Below are 22,762 nucleotides of genomic sequence, written 5' to 3'. Positions count from 1 at the left end.
GGGTTGAAAAGGACTTGGACATGACTGAGCAGGGAAAACAAAAGAAACAATCTCACCGCACCCCCCCCCCCAAAAAAAAAAAAACCCACAGGGGCTCTGCAATGCCTGACCTCTAAAGTTCTTATTGATGAGGCCCTGGGGGCGACAGTGGTGGGTCCACAGAAGCCACAGGACCACTGTGGGTAGGATTTGTGGAGTCCGATCAGAAGGAGGGACCCACAGATACCACCTGGTCAGGCTCCTGCCTTCCTCTGGTCAGGTGAAGGGGCAGCGAGTGAGGTGGGCTGGATATGAGAACGCTCCACTTCTACGGAGATGTGTGCCCGCTTTGTTTGGCCACAGGTCTAACTTCCATTCTCTCACTTTCACAGGGATGTAGAAACAAGAACTATTTCACTTTCTTCGGATTAGCCCAGCAAGGGCGAGGATCAAAGAGCATGATAGATGGACTTCCCTGGTGGCACAGTGGATGAGAATCCGCCTGCCCATGCAGGGGACACAGGTTCGATCCCTGGTCCGGGAAGATCCCACATGCTGTGTAGCAACTAAGTCTGTGCACCACAACTACTGAGCTTGTGCTCTAGAGCCTGAGAGCCGTAACCACGAAGCCCAGGTACCACAGCTCCTGAATCCTGCCCCCACCTGCCCTAGAACCAGCAAGACACAACTACCGAGCCCGCACGCCCAGAGCCTGTGCTCTGCAACAAGAGAAGCCCCACAATGAGAAGCCCACCTACTCCTATCTCTAATTAGAAAGCCCACATGCAGCAATGAAGACCCAGTGCAGCAATTAAAAAACAAAAGAACAGCACCAAATATCTTTTAAAAAAAAAAAAAAAATCAAGAGAGACAATAGGGAGGGGTGGGGACTGTGGCAAACCAGAGACCGCAGGGTCTCTGTGAAGGGGAGGTTGCCACTTAGCCTGTCCAATTTATCCAGGGAGGAGCAGTATGGCCAGACCTTCTGATTGTCAAAACAAGAAGCCAGAACTCTATATTCTTTTTAATGAGAATTCTCTACCTTTTAAAAAATGTTGTCAATGAATTTAAAGCAGTGAGTCAGGGGGAGTCACTGTTCCACCAGTTTGCGACCTACAACACCAGCAAATGTCCAAGCCTCCCAGGACAGATGGCACCTCGCCTCTGAGCACAGAAGCCCTCCTGCTCTGCTCTGCCTGCTTCTCTGAGCCTCGGCCAGCCTGCCTCCCCCACCCCCCTGCACACAACATGCATTCCCAGCTGCTCTGAAGGCTGCAGGGAGTCCATGCACCATGTCCAGGCTGATGTGACAGAAATGGCAAGTCCTGAATCTGCTGGGGAAACACTGTGGATGATTGGGGGGTTGGGAGAGGGCAGTTAAGCGCCCCCAAGGAGCTTCCAAAATGCTAATTTCTCAGGAACAGGGCTTCCAAAATGCTAATTTCTCAGGAACAGAGAAAGAAGGAAGGCAGCATAGCAACAACTGGCTCTGGGCAGTGAGCAATCCTGTCTGAAAATAAAACATTTTACAATCCACAACCGTGTCTCATTAAGAATGAATGGATCTACTGGTATAAATAGCATGCTGCGTTAAGAAGTCAGGAAACAGCATATGCGTTTGATGGAAAAACGGCTGCCACGAAACTGTTTATTAGCTCAGCTGGCTACAGCTCTGTGTTAACGAGACAGAGGTCTCAAGTTCAAAGCGGAGTGGCTGCCTTGATCTTGGGCCATAGACTGTGTCTCCATTCTCCCAGTCCCGGTTACAACATGGGGGCATAACTCTGCATACATAGTAACAAGCCTACAGTAAGCTTCTCCTAGTGTCTGAGCTATAGTGTCCCTAGTAAAATATCCAGCCTCTGTTTGAATGCTCCCAGTGACAAGGAGCTCACTATCCTGTAAGATATAAAACATCCAACTCTGTGGTTCAATGGCTATTGAGCAACAGAAATAAATTTCCCCCTGCTCTGTTCCAGCTCTGCTTGTGGGGAAAACAGCCTCAAATTGGGCCTCACTGGCCACACCATCTATAATACCTGATGGGATACAGGCTAGATGCATAAACAGCAGCCTGAGCAGAAGGGAGCTGGGCCAATCACATCCTCCGCAAGTGAGGACATGGGGTCCTGAGAGTGGGAGCAGAGGCTGAGACTGAAGGGTGTGCAGACTTGCAGTTGTGTCCAACTGGGGCGAGCAGAGGCTGGGGAATGGAGCTGATCTCAGAGTTCCCTGAGAAGCAGAGGCAGCTGCTACTCTGAGCCCCAGCACCACAGGCCTGGAAAGGCCTTCCTGTCCACCCCTGCTTCTGGAAGACCTTCCTCAGCAGCCTGCCAGCAACCCCTGACTTGAGCTGTCCTTTGTTGTCTGTTCTTAGCAACCCAAAGCCCTCGAACCAAGTCCAAGAGGGAAAAGCCAGTGAATGTGGCAGGAGTGTGGGCCAGGACTTAGGAACCTGGAGCCCATGTGACCTTGGGCAGATGTCCCCCTCCTCATCCATCACTCAGAGTCAATTTCACGTCCATAACTGCCCCACAGGCTGTTCTGAGCATCAGAGGAGATAATGGCCGTGAGTCAAGGAGCCCTGGCTGAGGCCAACACAGCATTCATGACTCGGCTTCTCCAGGGGGCCAGGAGATGGTGGCGAGAGGGTGGAAAGATTGGCTGAGGGGTCATTCAGGAAGGGTGGCCCCAGGCAAAACATTTGTGGTTGAGCTGAATCAGACCACTCAACCCAAACAACCCCAAAGCTTGCTTTCACTGGACCGCAAACACAGAACACAGTTTAGAATCCTAAAAAAATTTGTTTAAAGTCTAGCAAACCAATGAAGTGATAAGGAAACTGATTTTTCTTAAAACTACCCAACTGGAACAAATCTGAAGCTCAATATACTTTTCCAGAACAGACCTTGAAGGGAACCCATGTGTTATTCTGTTCAATTCCATCCAGGAAGCCTGTGCTCTGCTCAGAGGGATGATGGGGAGGGGGTGGGAGGGCTCTTGCGGAGGGTCCTGGGAGGGATTGTGACCCAGGCCTCAGCAGGGAGGGGAAAGTGAGTTTGCCCTGTGGCTACTGGGAGCTCAGGCACCTGCTTGTGCTCAGCTGGGGCTTTTCGGGGTTTAGGGAGGAAGGCAGAGTGGAAAGGCCACCCTGACCTGGCCAGGCCATAGAGAAGTGATAAAAGCGTTAGGTGATTGGACCCCGGCCCCAGGATCCCTAAGAGGTGAACACAGCAGAACCTCACTGATCCAGGGGTTGGTGCCCTAGGAATCTTGGCTCTCCAGCCCCTATCTTAGAAAAGCACACACATCCTAAAAAACCCTCGGAGCAAGCACTGTATGGACTGGAGACTTGGCTTCCCTGGTGGCTCAAAGGGTAAAGAATCTGCCTCCAAAGCAAAAGACCCAGGTTTGATCCCTGGGTCAAGAAGATCCCCTGGAGGAGGGCATAGCAACCCACTCCAGTATTCTTGCCTGGAGAACCCTATGGACAGAGGAGCCTGGCAGGCTACAGTCCATGGGCTAGTGAAGAGTTAGACATGACTGAGCGACAAACATTGACTTCCTTGGGGCTTCAGCCCCATCCCCACCCCATCTCAGGTGCGTACAGCCACTGCTGGCAAAGGTGGGCAGACCAACCACAGAGCAGACCCAGGGCAATGCTGTCTCCCAGTCACACACTGGGGGATGAAGACAATAAGCCCCATCACATTAAGTATCCTAGCACTGGAGGTAGAGAGGTACAAAATCCTGTCTGAGAAAAATGGCCACACTTAATGACTTCGGTCAGATCAATTCAGCTCTCCATCTATAGGGAATGAGGCTCCTCTAGCACAAGTACCAACCAGCCTGCTTCTATTGTGATGCAAGGCTGCAGAAGCAAAAAGCTTAATTTTCTAGCCTCTTCTTTGAACTTTTTTCTTTTCTTTATAGTGATGGCTGGAACTGTAGCAACCATCTTATGACCATGAGGGAAAGAGCAAGAATGATAAAGACATCTGTCCTGACATAACTGAGCTGCTGAACCAAAGTCTCAGCTGCTTCCTCTAAGCTTTCCAGTATACAAGAAAAAAAGAAAGTAACCCCTTATTTCCCAAATATGCCACATTAATATCCCCATTCCCAGCAAATATCTTTCCATACGTTGCCCAAAAGTGAGAATCCAGTTGAAAGGAAAGAAACCTTCAAAAGATGTGGCCCAACTCTAAAGGGATTAAGACCCAAGAGCCCACAGTACCATTTCTACCATTTATATATTATATTTCACAGAGAAACAGAGGGGCCTGGGATGCACAAAAACTGACTATATTTTATTGCCGCCATAAGCTTGGAGCAACGACCTGCCAAGGGAAAGTAGCATGGTGCCCACATCCCAGCTGGACTGATTGGGTGGGAGGGTGGAGCCCTGCCCCCAGAGACAGCCAGGTTAGACCCAGGGCCAGTCACAGGGGGAACTCAGGACACACTGTTTCCCATCCCATCTTGGAGAAAGGATGAACGTCCTGCTATGAGTAAGCCTGTATGGGGCTTACCAAGGGGTTCTGCAGGCAGATCCTTGACCAAAAGCAACACCCAGTGTCCAGAGGAGGGAGAGCGTAGCGATCTCAGGGAGTCAGCCCACCTGTCCCTGAGGCACAGCGCTCTACCAGCTCTGAGTTTAACACAGAGGAAAGAAACACTTCATATCTTTCTCTGACACATCCTTTGTGTTATTTTTAACATTTAGACCTTTAATCTGTCTGCAGTGTGTTTCTGGGTACACACAGAATGGGATGGGAATCTAATTATGCTCACCCTGCTTGTTAAATAAACCAGTTATTTTCTCACTGAAGTGAAAAGCTACCTATCTTCAGCTTCCATACATCCTTAGCTCTATTATTTTTCTATTCTGATCCACTTATCTATATAAAATAGATATTCTATTTATTCTGGTAACAATACCATACTGTTTCTCTTGATTATAGTAATCTACCTTTTGCTTATAGTAACTCTTTAAAAAGTTGAAGTATAGTTGACTTACAATGTTTCAGGTATATAGCAAAGTGATTATATATACTTTTTCAGACTCTTTTCCATTATCGGTTGTTACAACTGTGCTATATAGTAGGTCCTTGTTTATCTATTTATCCTGAAGGCCCCAGGTAGGAGACGAACACCAGTGCCAATCCAGTCCTACCTCTTGCTTCTCTCGCAAACCTTGTGATTATCCAAGGAGCTTATTTTATTTTCAGTAGCTCCCAGTGTTTGAGGGCGTGCCAAGACCTGTTAGTGCTCCAATGGAGAGGATTCGTGAGCACCAAGATTCAGGCTGATTGGAAGGCAGACCTCAGGTAGCAGCTTTTAAAGTATGCAAGTAAGTCCCGAGGGACTGCAAGCAAAGGTCCTGTTGGCCACCAGACCCATGGGGGTGGAGGAGGTGGTGGAAGGTGCCTGCTGGCTTTAGTAAGGCAGACAGAACACAGCAAAGTGTCTAGGTGGACCATGGAGATGGCAGTTGGCCGGAAAAGGAGGTAAGAGATAGCAGCGTGTATTTGTTAAACCCAAATCCCCAAATGATCCCTCCCCACCTTTTCCCCTCTGGGAACCATAAGTTTGTTTTTTATGTCTGTTTCTGAGAGTCTAAGTTTGTTTTCTATGTCTGTGAGTCCATTCTGTTTTGTAAATAAGTTTACTTGCACCATTTTTAGATTCTACATATAAGTGATGTTGTAAGATATTTGTCTGACTTCATTTAGAATGATAATCTCTAAGTCCATCCATTCTGCTGCAAATGTCATTATCTCATTCTTTTTTAAGGTTTAGTAATATTCCACTCTATGGCCTTCGATAAGATTCTGTAATTTTCTCTATGTTTGAGCTATAGTCTTTAAAAATTTGTTTCTTGACATTTTACAATTTTTGTCCCAATTATGAATGGATTTTTCCATTTTTACTTCTAATAAGTATAGTTTAAAATTGTTGATTTTTACAGCAAATAGTTTACACCTACAGTTGCACAATAGTTTGGTGTAAACTTTGATTTACTTTCTATCCTGTCACTTTCCAGTTGTCTTATTAATGCTAGTGGGTTGTTTTTGTAGATTATCTTGGTTTTCTTGTATACAATCACATCATCTACAAATAAGATAATTTTTTCTCTTTTTTGGCTGCACCCTGTACCTGCAGGATCTTAGTTCCCCAACCAGGATCGAACCCATGCCCCCTGAAGTCGAACTGAGGAGTCCTAACCACTGAATCACCAGGGAATTCCCAAGAATGTTTTCTTTTCCAATAGTAACAAGTAATTTTATTTTCTTTAGTTAACCTTATTACTTTAGTTAAATACTACAAAATACTGTTGAATGAGGGTGATGATCGAGGTATTTTTGACTTGTTCTTTGATAGAACATGGCTTCAGTGCTTTATCAGTTAATTTGATACTTGGTGCTACATTTCTGCTTCTTGGGTAATTTTTGTCATATTTAAGTATATCTTTTTATTCTCACCTTATTTAAACTTTTTATTTAGCAATTTTTTTTAACCTTAGAGAGAAAGACATTTAAGAATAAGATAGAAAACCTATGAGCCACAAAGAAAGAAAAAAAAGACATACTTGACTTCACAAAAATGAAAAGAAATTGGTTTTAAATGGTAAAATGCAATATATATGGAATCTAGAAAAATGGTACTGATGAACTTATTTGTAGGGCAGCAATAGAAATGCAGACATAGAGAGCAAACTTGTGGACTCAGCAGAGGAAGGGGAGGGTGGGATGAATTGAGACAGTAGTATTGAAACATCTACATTACCATATACAAAGACAGCCAGTGGGAATTCACTGTATGAGGAAGGGAGCTTGACCCAGTCCTCTGTGACAACCTAGAGGGGTGGGATGGGGTGGGAGGTGGGAGGGATGCTGAAGAGGGAGGGGACATGGCTGATTCATATCAATGTAAGGTAGGAACACTGTAAAGCAACTATCCTCCAATTAAAAAAAAATTTTTTTTAATTTAAAAAAATTTAAAAAATAAAAATAAATTTAAAAAAGAATGAAAAAAATGCAAAATGCTATAAGTAAAGACTAAAGCCAAACAAAATGTAAAGTCAAGGAGAAAAATATTTGCAACTCATTTAATATATAATTAATATCTATTAATACAAATCAGTAAGAGGAAATAAACAACATAATAAAAAATGAGTGATGAGTTTAAACAGCCAATTTTAAAAAAAGGAAGCCTAAATATCAATAAATAATAAAGCTATGAAGAGACAGTCAAATGTAGAAAGTTTAAAAATGCAATATCATTTTTCATCTAGTATACTGGTCAAAATGATAAACACCAATAATATTTATGGCAGGCAAGGATGCAGGTATAAATGAGCACAAAAGGCTATCATCTTCAGAATATAGTTTGGTAATGTCTATTGAGAATTAAAACACACAATCTGTTTTGGGAAACCTGCCCCATGGAAATAGAAGCATTGTACACACATAAGAATGTTTCAGTATTGCTTGCAGAGGCAAAAAGCCAGAAATCATCTGAATGCCCATAAATAGGTGAATAATTAAATCACAATATATAATATGATGGGATTTTATTCAGCCATTAAAAAGGATACAGTAAAATCTATATCTGTTGACCTGGAGGGATGCCCATGATATTCTTTTAAGTGACAAAAAAAAAACCAATTTTCAGAGTTATGGGTAAGAGCCTATTTTTGTTGTTAAAAACAAAACAAAAAATAACCCTATAGCAAGTATATGCTGGTAGGGACAGGGAGAAAGGGATTTGGAGATGATGGCAGGCAGAACAGATTTTAATTTTTCATCGACTTTTGAATTGTTTACACTTGTTAAAAATATATCAGGTCTGCTCATGTATTTAAAAATTAACAAAGAAAATTTGAAGGAGGAAGAAAAGGAACCTGCCTCAGAAACATCAATACATTTCACTTGACTGCTCTGTAGACTGCAAAGTTCATGGCTTCTGTCTATCGATTCCCCTTTCTCCTCCAAGTGAAGTGCACTGGGGTGGGGGAGACATAAGTGTACTAGTCCAAAAGCAGAGAGACAGACAGACAGAAGAGAGTGTTAGGGAGGGAGGGTCAGAGAGAGGGAGCTGGTGTCACCATGAGCCTCCACATCAGGGAACAGGGACTGTGGGGCGGGAGGGGATGCTGTCTTTGGGGACCCCAGAGACAAGAGCCCCGGAAGAGGGCTGCCTCAGCAGGGCAAGGTGGTTTTCACCACCTCCAAGTGTCTCCAAAGAATTGATGCTTTCAAACTGTGGTGCTGGAGAAGACTCTTGAGAGTCCCTTAGACAGCAAGGAGATCAAACTAGTAATCCTCAAGGAAAGCAACCCTGAATATTCATTGGAAGGACTGATACTGAAGCTGAAGCTCCAATACTTTGGCCACCTGACGCAAGGAGCCAAAGACCCTGATGCTGGGAAAGTTTGAGGGCAAAAGGAGAAGGGATCGAAAGAGGATGAGACAGTTGGATGGCATCATGGACTCAATGGACATGAATCTGAGCATACTCTGGGAGGTGGTGAAGGACAGGGAAGCCTGGGTGCTACGAAGACCAGGCTTAGCAGACAGGCTCCAATCTGGACCACAGACTGCAGCTCTGGCCCCAGCCTGCTGCCTGGCACCCAGCATCACTGACGATGGGGCTGCAGGTGGCAAGCAGAAGCCACTTGCCTATGCCCTTATGGTCTGGGAGCCTGGGGGGTTTCTTACCTGGTCTGCAGAGGGAGACCAAGTTCATATTGGGGTAGAGGGGTGACCTCCACGTTGCCTGGCCTGGCTTCGCTGCAAACTCAGTTAATAAGGGATGCCAGATCCAAGTGTGTGGGCCGCTGGCCTCCTCGCCCACATAATTAAAAGGCCATCTGTGTGTCTGTGTGGCTGAGAAGATAAGAGAAGGTCTTGCCCTTCCCCAGGGATGTGTGTGTTTGTGTGTGCGTGTGCACGTATGTGCCACACCAGGGCTGGAGCAGAGAGGACAGAGAGGCCCCTTTGGGGTAAGGTCTCAAGGCCTCTTCTCAAGCTATGGGAAGCTACATTCCAGGCCTGCACTCTCCATAGCCATGTCTCTTCCCTTGGTCTGAGGGACATAGACCGGCTGGGGCAGGAGAAAGCCCCAGTGCTGAGGGTGGGAAAGGAACGCCTCTCTGGCCGCCCTCTGCCTGCCCAGGCTCCACCTGCACTCGCCGTGGTCCCCATCAAGACTCATCTGTGGCAGCAATGGGCAGTGATGGCAGGGAAGGCCAACTCATGGGAATTAAAAATGCAAACAGAGTCCAGGAGAATTAGCCAGGAGGGCAGGCTGCAAAAAACCAAGTGATGCCGATAAAAAAATGTCTGGAGAACAGAGGCTAAGCTGTTAATGCTGATTATGTCTGGAAGGGCTGACCTCCAGGGCACTTTTACCTTGTAAATTATACCATATGACAACTCTCAAAATTGTATAACAAACATGCCTTACTTTTGTAACAAGACAATCAAAGTCCAAACGATATGAAGATAAATGCCACGTCATAATCCAAAGACAGAGATGTTCGGGAGCTACTCAAAAGCAGCTGCCACGTCCACTAACTTGGGTCCATCGCCCCCCAGGGTCAGGATCAGCCCTCATCCCTCTGGCCACCGTGTCTCCTGTAGGACCTCAGACCCTCCAGCCACAAAGAGCCAGAGCCCTAAGGGCAGGACCTCACCTTTCTTCCCAACTTTGCCACACCCATCTGAGAAAATTCCTCCCCTTCTCTGGGCTTCAGGCTACTCATCTACGAAATAGGGGCTACAAAATAGCTGCCCTGTCCACTTCAGGAGCCTGTTGTGAGACCAAGAGCTTTGAAAATAAAATTGCAAACACTAAAACATCATGCAAGCAGTAGAGAGCCATCCACCATGCTTGGCACTGTTGTCATGACCCGTGTTGGTGGCCATTTCCCCTTCTGATGGTGGCCACTTAGGGCACACCCGCTTCAGCTGGCCACCATGAACACCAAGGGGCCCTGGCACACTATCTGTTTGCTTGTCAGGACCAGGGAAGCCAAGGAGCCCCTTTTTCTGAGACATAAGACAAGTGATGAGAAGAGATGGTACACATCTGCCTTAGAAAGAGGCATTTTCATCCTTTGCAAGAAACCTCAATTGACATCACATTTCTTCACACACCCATAGCGCTGCTCACAGCAGCCCTGCCCCCAAATTTGTGCTTGGTTGTGACACGGCCCACAGGGGCCCCTCCCACTGGAAGCAAGCACCCTGCTGAGGTCCAGCTGCCCACGTGGTGCAGATAGAGCCGAGGGCACAGAGAGGGACAGACCAGTGTGGGCTGCGTGGGGGTGTGGCGGGCACTGCCGGCGCCCGAGGCAGCGCTCGGCAGGTTGATGAGCCGAATGTTGGCTGCCATCCCGGGAGGGGGGTGATGGGGACCTTACCTCTCCCTCGGGCCCAGGTATAGACGCGGCTGGTCTCAGTGCTTCTGGGCTCTTGCCCTGCTGGCTCCACAGGCAACGGTCGGAAGGAGGGGTGATCGGCCTGGCCGGGGGTCTTCAGGGGCAGGATGAACTTGGGGATCCCTTTGTAGAACCAGGCCCCTGACCTCTTCCAGACCTGGTGTGGGGAGACATCGGCTCAGAGCACAGGATACAGAGCAGCTCTCCCTGTGACATGCGCCCCCCGCCCCCGAGCCAGCCCTCCCTCCCAGATGGTGTGCAAGAAGCCATTGCCTCCCTCCTGCCCTCCCCACCCTTCCTTCGAGATTCTGGGCAGAGACACAAGAGGCGGAAGGAAAAGCTGGGCTGGCCACAGCCTGGTATTGGCCGTGGTCTTGGAGAGCTTCTTGGGAGGCAGTCATCCCTATGCAGGGCACAGACAGGCCAGAGCTCAGAGTGAGCCACAGATTAGAATTCAGGGCAGAGACTGAGGTGAGGTCCCGGAACCCTTAACATCTGCTTCAGAAAACATCAAGTGCTCCGTAATCTCTTTCCTGATGAAGGAAATGCCTTCAGGGCATTTGTAAGAAGAGTAGGAGTGGGTGAAGGAAGGCCGTGACCTTTTCCGAGAAGAGGAACCTTGAGGGGGTCAGAGCAGCCGTGCTGGGATTGAATCCTAGATCTGTTGCCCCGCAGCCGGGAGATCTGGACGCATCGACCTCCCGCCCCCCCCCCCCCCCCACCACTCCCAGTTTCATCTTTGGTAGGTGGGAGGCAGGAGCAGCGCTGGCTCCTGGGGCGGCCAAGAGGATCAGGCTCATGTGTGAATGTAAATCCCCACAACCTGGGCCCAGGCACGGAGCAGCCGCTCGACAGACATGGTGTCCACGACCCTCACGGTCACCCCCCTCTTCTCATCTGAGGGACGTGCAACCAGGGGACCAAGTCTCCTACTCAAGAGGGACAATTTCACATCAGAAGACCAGGACTTCCCAGGTGGTCCAGAATCCGCCTGCCAATGCAGGGGACATGGGTTCAATCCCCGGTCCAGAAAGATCCCACATGCCGTAACTACTGAGCCTGCACACCTAGAGCCTGCGCTCTGCAAGAGAAGCCACCGCAATGAGAAGCCCGAGCACTGCAACGAGGGAGGAGCCCCCGCTCGCCACAACTAGAGAAAGCCTGTTCACAGCATTGTTAGCCCGGTGCAGTCAGAAATAAATAATAATAATAAAAAAAAATCAGAAGACCAGAGTCTGCCCTCATTCTCTAGAGGACAGTGTTTCCCACTCCCTGACCCTCTGCACCACCCTGCTTCTGTGTGATGTTAGCAGGGTCTGGGCCAAAAAAAAGGAAAAAAAAGAACAAAATAAAGAAGAGTCCCTGATCACGTACCCCATACTGTACAGTGGGAAGCATTCAATTAAACCAAGCTGTTACCGCAGGACTTCTCAGAGCCTTTAACATACAAATGTGCACAATGATCTCCAATAGGGCAAAAGGAGATGCAGTGCTTCCCAGTGGAACCTACCCAGCAAGTTTTCCTACAGAAACTCAATCCTAGTGATGGGTCTACATAACCGTAACTGTCGCACTTCATGGTACAGCGCTTCCTGTTCACTTGTGGATTGACATGTGCCTATTTTTCCAAACAGATGGCAGTCACCTCCTTATGCTCCAGAGTGACAGACTCAGGACCACGGAGTCCAAACCCTGTCCCAGACACGAGTCACTGAGCCCTCCCTTCCAGCTTCCCAGTGTAGAAGGGCCTGTGTTTGGGTGTGGCTCTTGAATAGCATAATAAAGTTATGTTCTGTTCCCTGGTGGCTCAGATGGTAAAGAATATGCCTGCAATGCAGGAGGCTGGGGTTCAATCCCTGGGTCAGGAAGATCCCCAGGAGGAGGAAATGGCAACCCACTCCAGTATTTTTGTCTAGAAGATCCCATGGACGGAGGAGCCTGGTGGGCTACAGTCCATGGGGTCACAGAGAGTCAGACATAACTGAGCGACTAACACTACACTTGAATAACACAGAACCCATCTAGTGGGATGAATGCTTCATGGAGCCACCTTAGAAAACCCTTTCTGATTCTCTCGCAGCTCTCCTACAATATGTATTTATTTCTTTGAATTGGTAATGTATGCACAAGATCTAAAATTCACAAAGTGTGAAATCAAAATGTCTCCTCCCCCATTCCGAGAGGCATCCAGTGATAACGGTTCCTTGAGGACGCTCTATTATTATCCCCATTTTCCATATGGGAAAACTGAGGCTTGGACAAGTCAAGCAACTTGCCCAATGCCAGTTCACCATTCTGTTGGCCTCTATATCACACCAGAGGTCCTACAGTCTCATCTCAACAGTCTAAAGATGTGCAGTGGGGGCTCTCTAAATTGTGGTTGTGAGTGCTAAATCCTTAGTAGGTCACTCATCAGCGCCATGGACACCAAGGGTCTGGATGCTTAGAGGGCAGAGAAGTGCCATAGAGAGAGAGGAGATAAACACAGTCACTGGCAAGGCCACCCTGTTCCTGCAGAGCTGCTGCGTGGCTCCTGAGACCAGGTGCCCAAGCCCAAAATGCCATGGGGAAGCTGGCGAGGGGCTTACCTGGCCTCCCTCTGCTAAGCGGAGGCCTGGGTATCCAACAATGCTGGCATTGCCTGCCCTCCCCTGGTACCCAACCTACTGCCTCCACATGTGTGAGCCTCAGGGAGACCGAGTGAGGCGACCCTCTGTGACCGGTGGGGTCTGGGCAGGTTTAGGACCTGCATTGCACTGCCTCCCTAAACAGCCATGGTTCTGCTTTGTCTTTTTTTTAATTTATATTATTCCTGAGAAATACATACAGAGCATACAAAATTAGGGTCTTCCCTCATAGCTCAATTGGTAAAGAATCCCCCTGCAATGCAGGTGACCCCACTTTGACTTCTGGGACAGGAAGATCTGCTGCAGAAAGGACAGGCTACCCACTCCAGTATTTTTGGGCTTCCCTTGTGGCTCAGCTGATAAAGAATCCACCTGCAATGCGGGATACCTGGGTTCGATCCCTGGATTGGGAAGGTCTCCTGGAGAAGGGAAAGGCTACCCACTCCAGTATTCTGGCCTGGAGAATTCCATGGACTGCATAGTCCATGGGGTTGCAGACTCAGACATGACTTTCACTCACTCACTCACTCACTGGTAGCTCAGCTGATAAAGAGTCTGCCTTCAATGAGGGAGACCTGGGTTCTATCCCCGGGTTGGGAAGATCCCCTGGAAAAGGGCATGGCAACCCACTCCAGTATTCTTGCCCAGAGAATCCCCGTGGATAGAGGAGCCTGGCAGGATACAGTCCATGGGGTTGCAGAGAGTCGGACATGACTTAGCAACTAAACGCAGCACAGCATATGCAAAACTCGGACAATAACAAGAGAGCATAATGAAGACAGCCACACAGACAGAGCCCTGCTTAACACTGGGCTGTGAATTCTCTTACACCCAATTCAGTCTCCTCCCCCTTCCTTCCTTCCTCTTTTGGAAGAATAAATCACATAGATGCTATTCTATGATACTTAACTATATATCATAGCAGTTGTTCTGTGTTAATAAATATTGTAATGGTCTCTATATCAAACTATGGTTTATATTTATTAAACTTAGTTAAATCACCCTCCGCCCCACTATTGATGAATGCTTAAATTGTTTCCTATTTTTCATGCTTCTGAACTGAGCTGCAACCAACGCCCTGACACACCCAAGAGACAGGCTTCGGCTACTGACTTAGGAAGTATTCCCAGGAGATGAACTGCTGGGTCAAAGGATGTGTGTTCATTAAGATGACACATATTGTCAGCCTGCCCTCCAGGAAGAAAAGTCAGTTCCCCAGTGGGGCAGGACCCCACACTATGCTGGAAATTGACCCTCTAAACCATTTCTAAGTATACAGTTCAATAAGCTAAGGACATTCATACTGTTGGGTAGCCCATCTCCAAAACTCTTTCTATCTTGTAAAACTAAAACTATTTTTTAAAATTTATTTTAATTGGAGGCTAATTACTTTACAATATTGTGGCAGTTTTTGCCATACATTCACATGAATCAGCCATGGGTGTACATGTGTTCCCCATCCTGACCCTCCCTCCCACCTCCCTCCCCATCCCATCCCTCAGGGTCATCCCAGTGCACCAGCCCTGAGCACTTGTCTCATGCATCAAACCTGGACTGGTGATCTATTTCACATATGGTAATATACATGTTTCAATTCTATTCTCTCAAATCATCCCACCCTCACCTTCTCCCACAGAGTCCAACAGTCTGTTCTTTACATCTGTGTCTCTTTTGCTGTCTCGCATATAGGGTCATCATTTCTAAATTCCATATATATGCATTAGTATACTGTATTGGTGTTTTTCCTTCTGATTTACTTTGCTCTGTATAATAGGCTCCAGTTTCATCCACCTCACTAGAATGGATTCAAATGTATTCTTTTTAATGGCTAAGTAATATTCCATTGTGTGTATGTACCACAGCTTTCTTATCCATTCATCTGCTGATGGACATTTAGGTTGCTTCTATGTCCTGGCTATCATAAACAGTGCTGTGATGAACACTGGGGCACACGTGTCTCCAGAACTAAAAAACTTGACCCATGAAACAAGTCCCCACTCCCTTCTCCCTCTGGGCCTGGTGACCACTGTTCTACTTTCTAGGAATTAAGTGGAATCATACAGTATTTGTCTTTTTGAAGTACATACAGTATTTGGCTTATTTCACTGAGCGTAATGTCCTCGGGGTTCATCAGTATGGGACTTCCTTCCTTTTTGAGGCTGAATAATATTGTTTTATGTATATATCACACTTTCTTTATCCACTCATCCATCATGGGACACTGGGTTGCTTCCACCTTCTGGCAAGTCCTTTATTCATTTAACATTTTGTCTATACCATGAGGCATGTGGGAATCTTAGTTTGATCCCCAATCAGGGATCAAACCTGTGCCCCCTGCCCTGGAAGCACAGGGTCTTAACCACTGGACAGACTGGTAAGTCCCTTGGCTGGCCCTTTATTTTTATCTGTCTCTCACAAAAGTCTACCACTCAGTGGGGAGGCCCAGGGCCCCTCTGCTCACTATTGACCTTCAAGCTCTTAGAACACATGATACACTGGCTGAATGACTGAATTGGCAGACATGGGTTGCTCGCTGGAGCTTGTCCTAATCCATAATGTCTGGCGCCTTCCTGGGGAAGTGGCCTGAGGGTTTCACCCAAGTTCTTGTAATTAATCAAGTGGATTTACCACTTCATCTTTAAGAGGAATAAACAGGGAGTGCCTAGCAGGACGTGCCGTGCACCTTCCTGACTCGTGACCTCCAGGGCACAAGGCAGCCATGTGCTCCCAGTCTTTCCTCAAGTAGCAGGGAGACCCACAGCCCCAGCTGCCCCTGCCTGCCCTGGCACATCACAGCCAGCAGGCCCCGCGCCATCAGCCTCACTTCCTGTTACAACGATCCACCCTACCACCCACTTGAAAAACGTTCATCAGTCAAATTCTTTTGGAAAACAGGATAAAGAGCATAGGATCCAAAATATTAGATTGAATTGCATGAAACTGTTGATATTCAACCTACTTTTTTTGTATTCAACCATTTTTGACCTATAAAAACCCTTGCGAATTTCATACAATTCACCCCAATATTTATGCTCAGCAGAGGCCATGGCCCTACCAGTCTGCCAGGTCTGCAGGGCCTCCCTGGGGTCTAGTGGGCAGGTGAGTTCAGTTCACTGTAACAGGGCTTCAGTCTGTCTGTTTCTCTCATGCTGATGCTGCAGTCTCAGTGGAAGGCTGGTGCTACTGAGATGGGCAGAGATCAGACAGACGGGCGGAGGATCCTGGACCAGCTAGAGGAGCAGCACTTTCTGATTCCTCCAGGCCGGAACGGGGGTGGTGGAGGTAGAGGGTCAGGTGAGAGCACACAGGTGCATCACCTGGCATGGGAGGCACACGATGTACAGGTGCATTCAAGACGCTGCCCAGGTTTTGGAAAATGCCTTCTGCACGGGAGAGCTGGACTGGTAAGGGGTGGGGGATCCCAGTTCTGAGCAACCATCTCCCCTCCCTCAACGCCAGCCCATGCCTGTCCTCACACCTTCTCTTTCCTCACTGCCCCGCCCCCCCAACCCTACAAAATACACCCAAGTAGCTTTTCATCACGTGATTTCTGCTCTGTGCATCCAAGCCCATCACCCACAGTCAAGCATCAACACTTGACCCCCTCCCCAAGAACAGTGTTGGGAAGAGCACTCCATGGAAATTAACCCCCAACCACCAGGTCTCGGGCCACAGATGGGGCAAACCTTTGCTTTCTAGAGAAGCCATGAGATTCTGCAGAGTCCTGCTCTGTTCCTCACTGTGATAAAGGCAGCAAAGCACCCAGCCTCGGAAATGCCATTTAAGGAGGAAAGACCCACACAGCCCCCATGGCACTTGCAGGAGGTGGGGGGTGGGGGGTGGGTGGTGGGTGGCCTCAGCCTCAAATCCTCCCCGTGCACTGCTTGGCACTCTGAGCTCTGCTTCCAGGCGTTCATCCTGATTCCAGCTCACGGCCAAGCTGACTGCAGACACTGATGTATTAGCCAAGCTGTTCCCAGGGAATTTTAATTACCATGATAACAATCGTTCATCATCGGCATTTCCTAAAGGGCTCTGGCTGGAGAAGGTGGTAATTGACAGACCCTGTTGGACAGGAGGGCAGGCCTGGGGGAATGGCCTGGGGGAAGATGAGAGGGCAGGGTGGCCTACAACCTCTGACCCTGTCCACTGCTCTGCCTTCCCTGTGTTACCGCCTCTCCCCGCCTCCCACAACTCATGAGTGCACCTATGTGAACTCAGGTGAGGTGTCCACACTCTCTGCCGTCACCCCATGGGTTGGAGCAGGGGGACCGTCTGTGGCCTTTGCACATGCTGTTCCTTCCACCTGGAGTGACCTTCATCCTTGGCTCCAAGAGGCGGGGACGCTTCACCACAGGAGCCTTCTGGAACATTCTGTGCAGAATCAGGGCTCCTCTGCTTCCATAGGCCCTCATCCAGCTCAGGCGCCTGGGCTCTTCCAGAGCGGGCTGTGCTGGAACCGTCATTCCCTGGACCCAGCAGGGAGCCTGTGCTGACTGAGGGACTGAACGAACAAACCAAGAAGGCAAAGCAAAGGAACTGTCCCCAGGGGACAGAGCGTGGGACTCTGCCTTCAGGGAGACCATTTTCTGTTTACTTTACAAGCTCCAGTCTTGAAAAGCCACGTGAAATGGCCCATTATTGGATGGCTCTCAAAGGGTGAACCCACCCTGGCAGGGAGACAGCACAGCCCTCCCTACCCTATTACCCGAACAAAAACATGCACACACACACGCACGTGTGCACACACATACACATTCTCCCTGCCTCATTGCCTAAGCACACACACACACACCCCCTACCCCATCACCTGAATGAAAACACACACACACACACACACACACACACCCTCCCTACGCCATTACCTGCACACACACACACACCCCCACCCCATCACCTAAACACACACACATACACCCTACCCCATTAAATGCGTGTGCACGCACGCACACACACACACACACCCTCCCTATCCCAATTACCTAAACACACACACACACACACACACACCCTCCCTATCCCAATTACCTAAACACACACACACACACACCCCCACACACACCCTCCCTACCCCATCACCTAAACACACACACATACACCCTCCCCCATTACCTGCGTGTGCGTGCACACACACACACACACACTCTCCCTACCCCATTACCTGAATGCACACACACACACACACACAGAGCGCTGACCTCTCACGAGCTCTAAAAGGCAACCGAGACTCTACAGCAAGGCCAGGAAGATCCCAGACCTCAGCCCCCCCACCTTCCTCCCCAGCCTCGTTTCCAGTCTCCTCTCTCCCCCACACTTGGGGTCAGCCAACACAGCCAGGCCCACTCCTGGACCACCCTAAGCTGTCTCACGCTTCCAGACCTTTTAACAAGCAGATCCTTCCTCCTTCCCTGGGCTGGGATAATGAAATCCAGCCTTTAGGGAATTACTTTTATCCAGAAGCTTCCACAGCACTGTGCAGGTCTCTCACTGCAGTGCACACGCACTGTTGGGAATGCCTATGTTCTTGTTTCTTGCACCAGATTGAAAATGCCCTGACGGCAGGTGCCCCCCAGGTCAGCCAGCACCTGCTATCACACACAAGATGCCTAACAGATACACATCAGCTGAGACTCCTGAACACGTGTCCAAATTTCAAGGCTTTAAGTAACTCAGGTTAGTTATGAGACACACGGAATCTTAGAGGGTGCTATGGGCTGAACTGTGCCCTATCCCCAAATTCACATGTTGAAGCCTTAACCTCCAAAGTGATGACATTTAAAGATGAGGACCTTTGGGAGGTAATTGGGTTCAGATGAGGTCATAAAGGTGGGGCTCTCATGATGGAATTTTTTTTTAACTTTTTATTTTATATTGAAAGTGAAAGTTGCTCAGTCATGTTTGACTCTTTGCAACCCCATGGACTATGCAGTCCATGGCATTCTCCAGGCCAGAATACTGGAGTAGGTAGCCTTTCCCTTCTCCAGAGGATCTTCCCAGCCCAGGGATCAAACCCAGGTCTCCCGCATTGCAGGTGGATTCTTTACCAGCTAAACCACAAGGGAAGACCATTTTATATTGGAGTACAGTCAATTAACAATGTTGTGATAATTTCAGGTGGGCAGCAAAGGGACTCAGTCATAGATAAACATGTATCCATTCTCCTCCCAAACTCCCCTCCCATCCAGGTTGCCACATAACGTCATGATTAATGCCCTAGAGAAGCCTGAACAATGAGAAGCCAGAGCACTACAACTAAAGAGTAGCCCCTGCTTGCTGCAACTAGAGAAAGCCTGTGGACAGCAACGAAGAGCCAGCATGGCTGAAAATTATTTAATTTTAAAAATTTAAAAAAGTTTATAATTGAACATATGGCAAGAAAAAATGAAAAGTAAAATGGTCATGCATGCTAAGTCATTTCAGTCGTGTCCGACTCTTTGTGATCCTATGGAATGTAGCACGCCAGGCTCCTCTGCCCACATGCTCATAAAATCATTTAGTTATAAATTTCAAATAAGATCACCAAAGCTTCCAGAAAGAAAAAAAAAATAGGTCTCCTTTAAGGAAACCAGAATTAGAATGGCATCAGACATCATCGGCAACACTAGATGCTTAAAGATCATGCATCTAGAATTCTACCAGTCAAATATCAATCAAACAAAAGAACAGGAGAGACATTGTTAGACTTGTGAGGACTCCAGTTTTCCTGTGCACACTCCCTTTTTAAGAAGTTACTTTGGGATGAAAGTGAAAGTCGCTCAGTCGTGTCCGACTCTTTTCGACCCCATGGACCGTATAGTCCATGGAATTCTCCAGGCCAGAATACTGGAGTGGGTAGCCTTTCCCTTCTCCAGGGGATCTTCCCAACCCAGGGATTGAACCCAGGTCTCCTGCATTGCGGGCAGATTTTTTACCAGCTGAGCCACAAGGGAAGCCCAAGAATACTGGACTGGGTAGCCTATCCCTTCTCCAGCAGATCTTCCCGACCCAGGAATCGAACCGGGGTACTTTGGGATGGGCTACAGCAAAAGACAAGGGAAAAACAAGAAAGAGGAAGATAAAATCCTGGAACAATGTCTTCAATTTAGGAAGTGAGTCAAAGGGAAATGCCATGAAGACAGCTTTCAGTAAGTAGTGCAGGCTGGAGCGAGAAAAGGGTCTGAAGGGGTTTCTGACAGGAAAAGGGAAGGTAAAATCAAGAAGCTGCATAAAAAGACACAGAGTTAAAAAAAAAAAAAAAAAAAGACAGAGTTAAAAAAAAAAAGACACAGAGTTTCATTATTCTTTTATGAGTGAGAAAAAAGATTAATAAAAAAACTCCAAGGAAAACTAAAAATCATACCAGAAAGTCATGGTCCAAATATTCGGTACCTCAAAATGTGACATGGTGTTAAGACATCAAGAGTTAAAAAGAAATCATTTGATCATGGTACTAGGAACATTTTCCTTTGGATGGTCCAGGGGTCAAGGTATCATAAATTATCAAAATGTGGGGACTTCCCTGATGGTCCAGACTCCGTGATCCCAATACAGAAGGCACTGGTTCGATCCCCTGGTTGGGGAAGATCCCACAAGCTGTGCGGCTCGGCCAAAAGAAAAATAAATAAATAAAAGGAGAATGTAAAAAAAAAAATAAAAGAACAACAACAGTATTTTGTTTAAAAAGTCATGGCAGGAGCCAGCACGTCAACTAAAGCAAGTGGTCTGTATGTGATGGGCTGGGTGAGGGAGGTGACTATCTGGCCCCTTCCTTTCTCCAGCATAAGCCCGTCAGCACAGCTGGATTTTTTAAAAAGCACATGCAGGTATTACTTTGATTTAAATTGAAGTGTAACAGATTGGTAATTGGATGTCAATGTTATTAAATCCCGGGCTGCTTGGCAGGTGGACACATGGGGAGTGAGAACACTCTATGGCTGGTATATTGAATCTGGATGTGCTTAAGGGAGAAAAGCTGATAGAAAAGGAAAGCAGTAATTAAAATTTTTGTACTGGAGCAAGATGGGAAGGCTTCGTCAAGTTATGGTTATCTTGAAAATACCAGTATGAGTCCTCAACACTGACCTTTCTACCCCTGCAGAAAGACAAGCTCCCTCTCCAACGTCACTGCCCCCACTTCACTTCCAGGAGTCAGAATTCTGACAATGAGAAAACCCTGGACAGCGTTTTAAAGGGAACCAGGGCTTCCCTGATAGCTCAGTTGGTAAAGAATCTGCCTGCAATGCAGGAGACGCTGGTTAGATTCCTGCATCAGGAAGATCCCCTGGAGAAGGGATAGGCTACCCACTCCAGTATTCTGGCCTAGAGAATCCCATGGGCTGTAGAATCCATAGGGTCACAAAGAGTTGAACACGACTGAGCGACTTTGACTTCACTTCCGGGCTTCCCAGTATAAAGGCAGGGAGAACTGGATTCCTTGGGAAACAGAAGGGCCTCAGGCACCATGCTATTAGTTGGAAGAGATGCTGCTTTCAAGACTTCTGGGCAGCGCCCTCTGACCAGGTTTCCGTGGTGACAAGCTGATTTTGGAAAGCCACGGTTACTGCTGAGGGCGACAAGCTGATATGGAGCAAGGCACACAAGATGTGCTAAGGTAACGTTAGCAAGTGTTTTCAGTATTATTTTATGCCAGGAACACTACCCAAACCAGGTTAAGACCACCCGACTTTACAGCTAGCTTTGTTATTTAGCTGTTAAGTTGTATCTGACTCTTTGTGACCCTGTGGATTGTAGCCTGCCACGCTCCTCTGTCCATGCGATTCTCCAGGCAAGAATGCTGGAGTGGGTTGCCATTTCCTTCTCCAGGGGATCTTCCTGACCCAGGGATTGAACCCATGTCTCCTGTGACTTCTGCATTGGCAGGTGGATACTTTACCACTGAGCCACTTGGGAAGCAGAAACAACTTCCTTTACTGCTACCCTAATCAAGTGGGATGGTGACTCAGCATTTATATGTGTGGACTGTAGCATGGATGTGACTATGCAGGTTTATTTAGGGTGAGGAGTGAGGGGCAGGATGAGGTTGCAAGCCCATGTTACACATGTATAACCAGAGGCAGCCCATGGAAATGGCATCACTGCTATTCTATGTGCCAAGGATGACATCTCCTCCTGCCTCTATAAACAGAAAAGGGCTATGTCTCTTATCCTACAAAGGTGTGTGAATCCTATTGGCAAAAATTGAAAACAGATGCATCCAATCTGCTTAAAAAATGGCTCAATAGTCTAGTTCATTTGACCAACAGATGAATTAAAATAAGCTCCAGGGACTTTCCAGGTGGTCCAATGGCTAAGACTCTGCACTCCCAATGCAGGGGCCCTGGGTTCGATGCCTGGTCAGGGAACTAGATCCCACATGCCACAACTAAGACCCGGTACAGCCAAATAAAGTGTTAACTAACAACTGAGGTGTAGGGGAAAGTTAAGTGAGACCTCTCCCAGCAGTATTTGCATATTTGCAATTTAAAGATTAACACCTTAAAACATATCAGGGGTGTGTGTGTACGTGTGTGTGTGTGTGTGTGTGTGTGTGTGTGTGTGTGTGTATACGCGCCTATATGTGTGTGCTGGTGAGCCAGTGAGAAAGCCCCCACCATCCCCCCACCCACCCTAGGCCCCAAATCAGAGTGAACAAGCTCCTTCTGCCAGGAAAGTACAACCCCACCTTCCTGAATACTGTTAGTAGCCTTTCAGGCTCTGCCTATGGGGGCCA

The 22,762-nt window shown here is 47.7% G+C and overlaps 1 protein-coding gene across 8 annotated transcripts in view; it reads right to left on the bottom strand.

Moving 5' to 3' along the window:
- Window positions 1-22,762, bottom strand: part of RPH3AL (rabphilin 3A like (without C2 domains)) — a 137,066-nt gene that overhangs the window by 15,334 nt on the left and 98,970 nt on the right. For all 8 annotated transcript variants that reach the window (XM_061143035.1, XM_061143033.1, XM_061143034.1 and 5 more), the window contains one exon: window positions 10,409-10,583. In XM_061143035.1, the coding sequence (XP_060999018.1) occupies window positions 10,409-10,583 (175 nt within the window). The remainder of the gene's footprint in view (window positions 1-10,408; window positions 10,584-22,762) is intronic.

The sequence above is a fragment of the Dama dama genome, chromosome 5, assembly GCF_033118175.1.
Source record: "Dama dama isolate Ldn47 chromosome 5, ASM3311817v1, whole genome shotgun sequence".
In the NCBI taxonomy this organism is placed as follows: Eukaryota; Metazoa; Chordata; class Mammalia; order Artiodactyla; family Cervidae; genus Dama; species Dama dama.
This window is presented reverse-complemented; position numbering and strand designations above follow the sequence as displayed.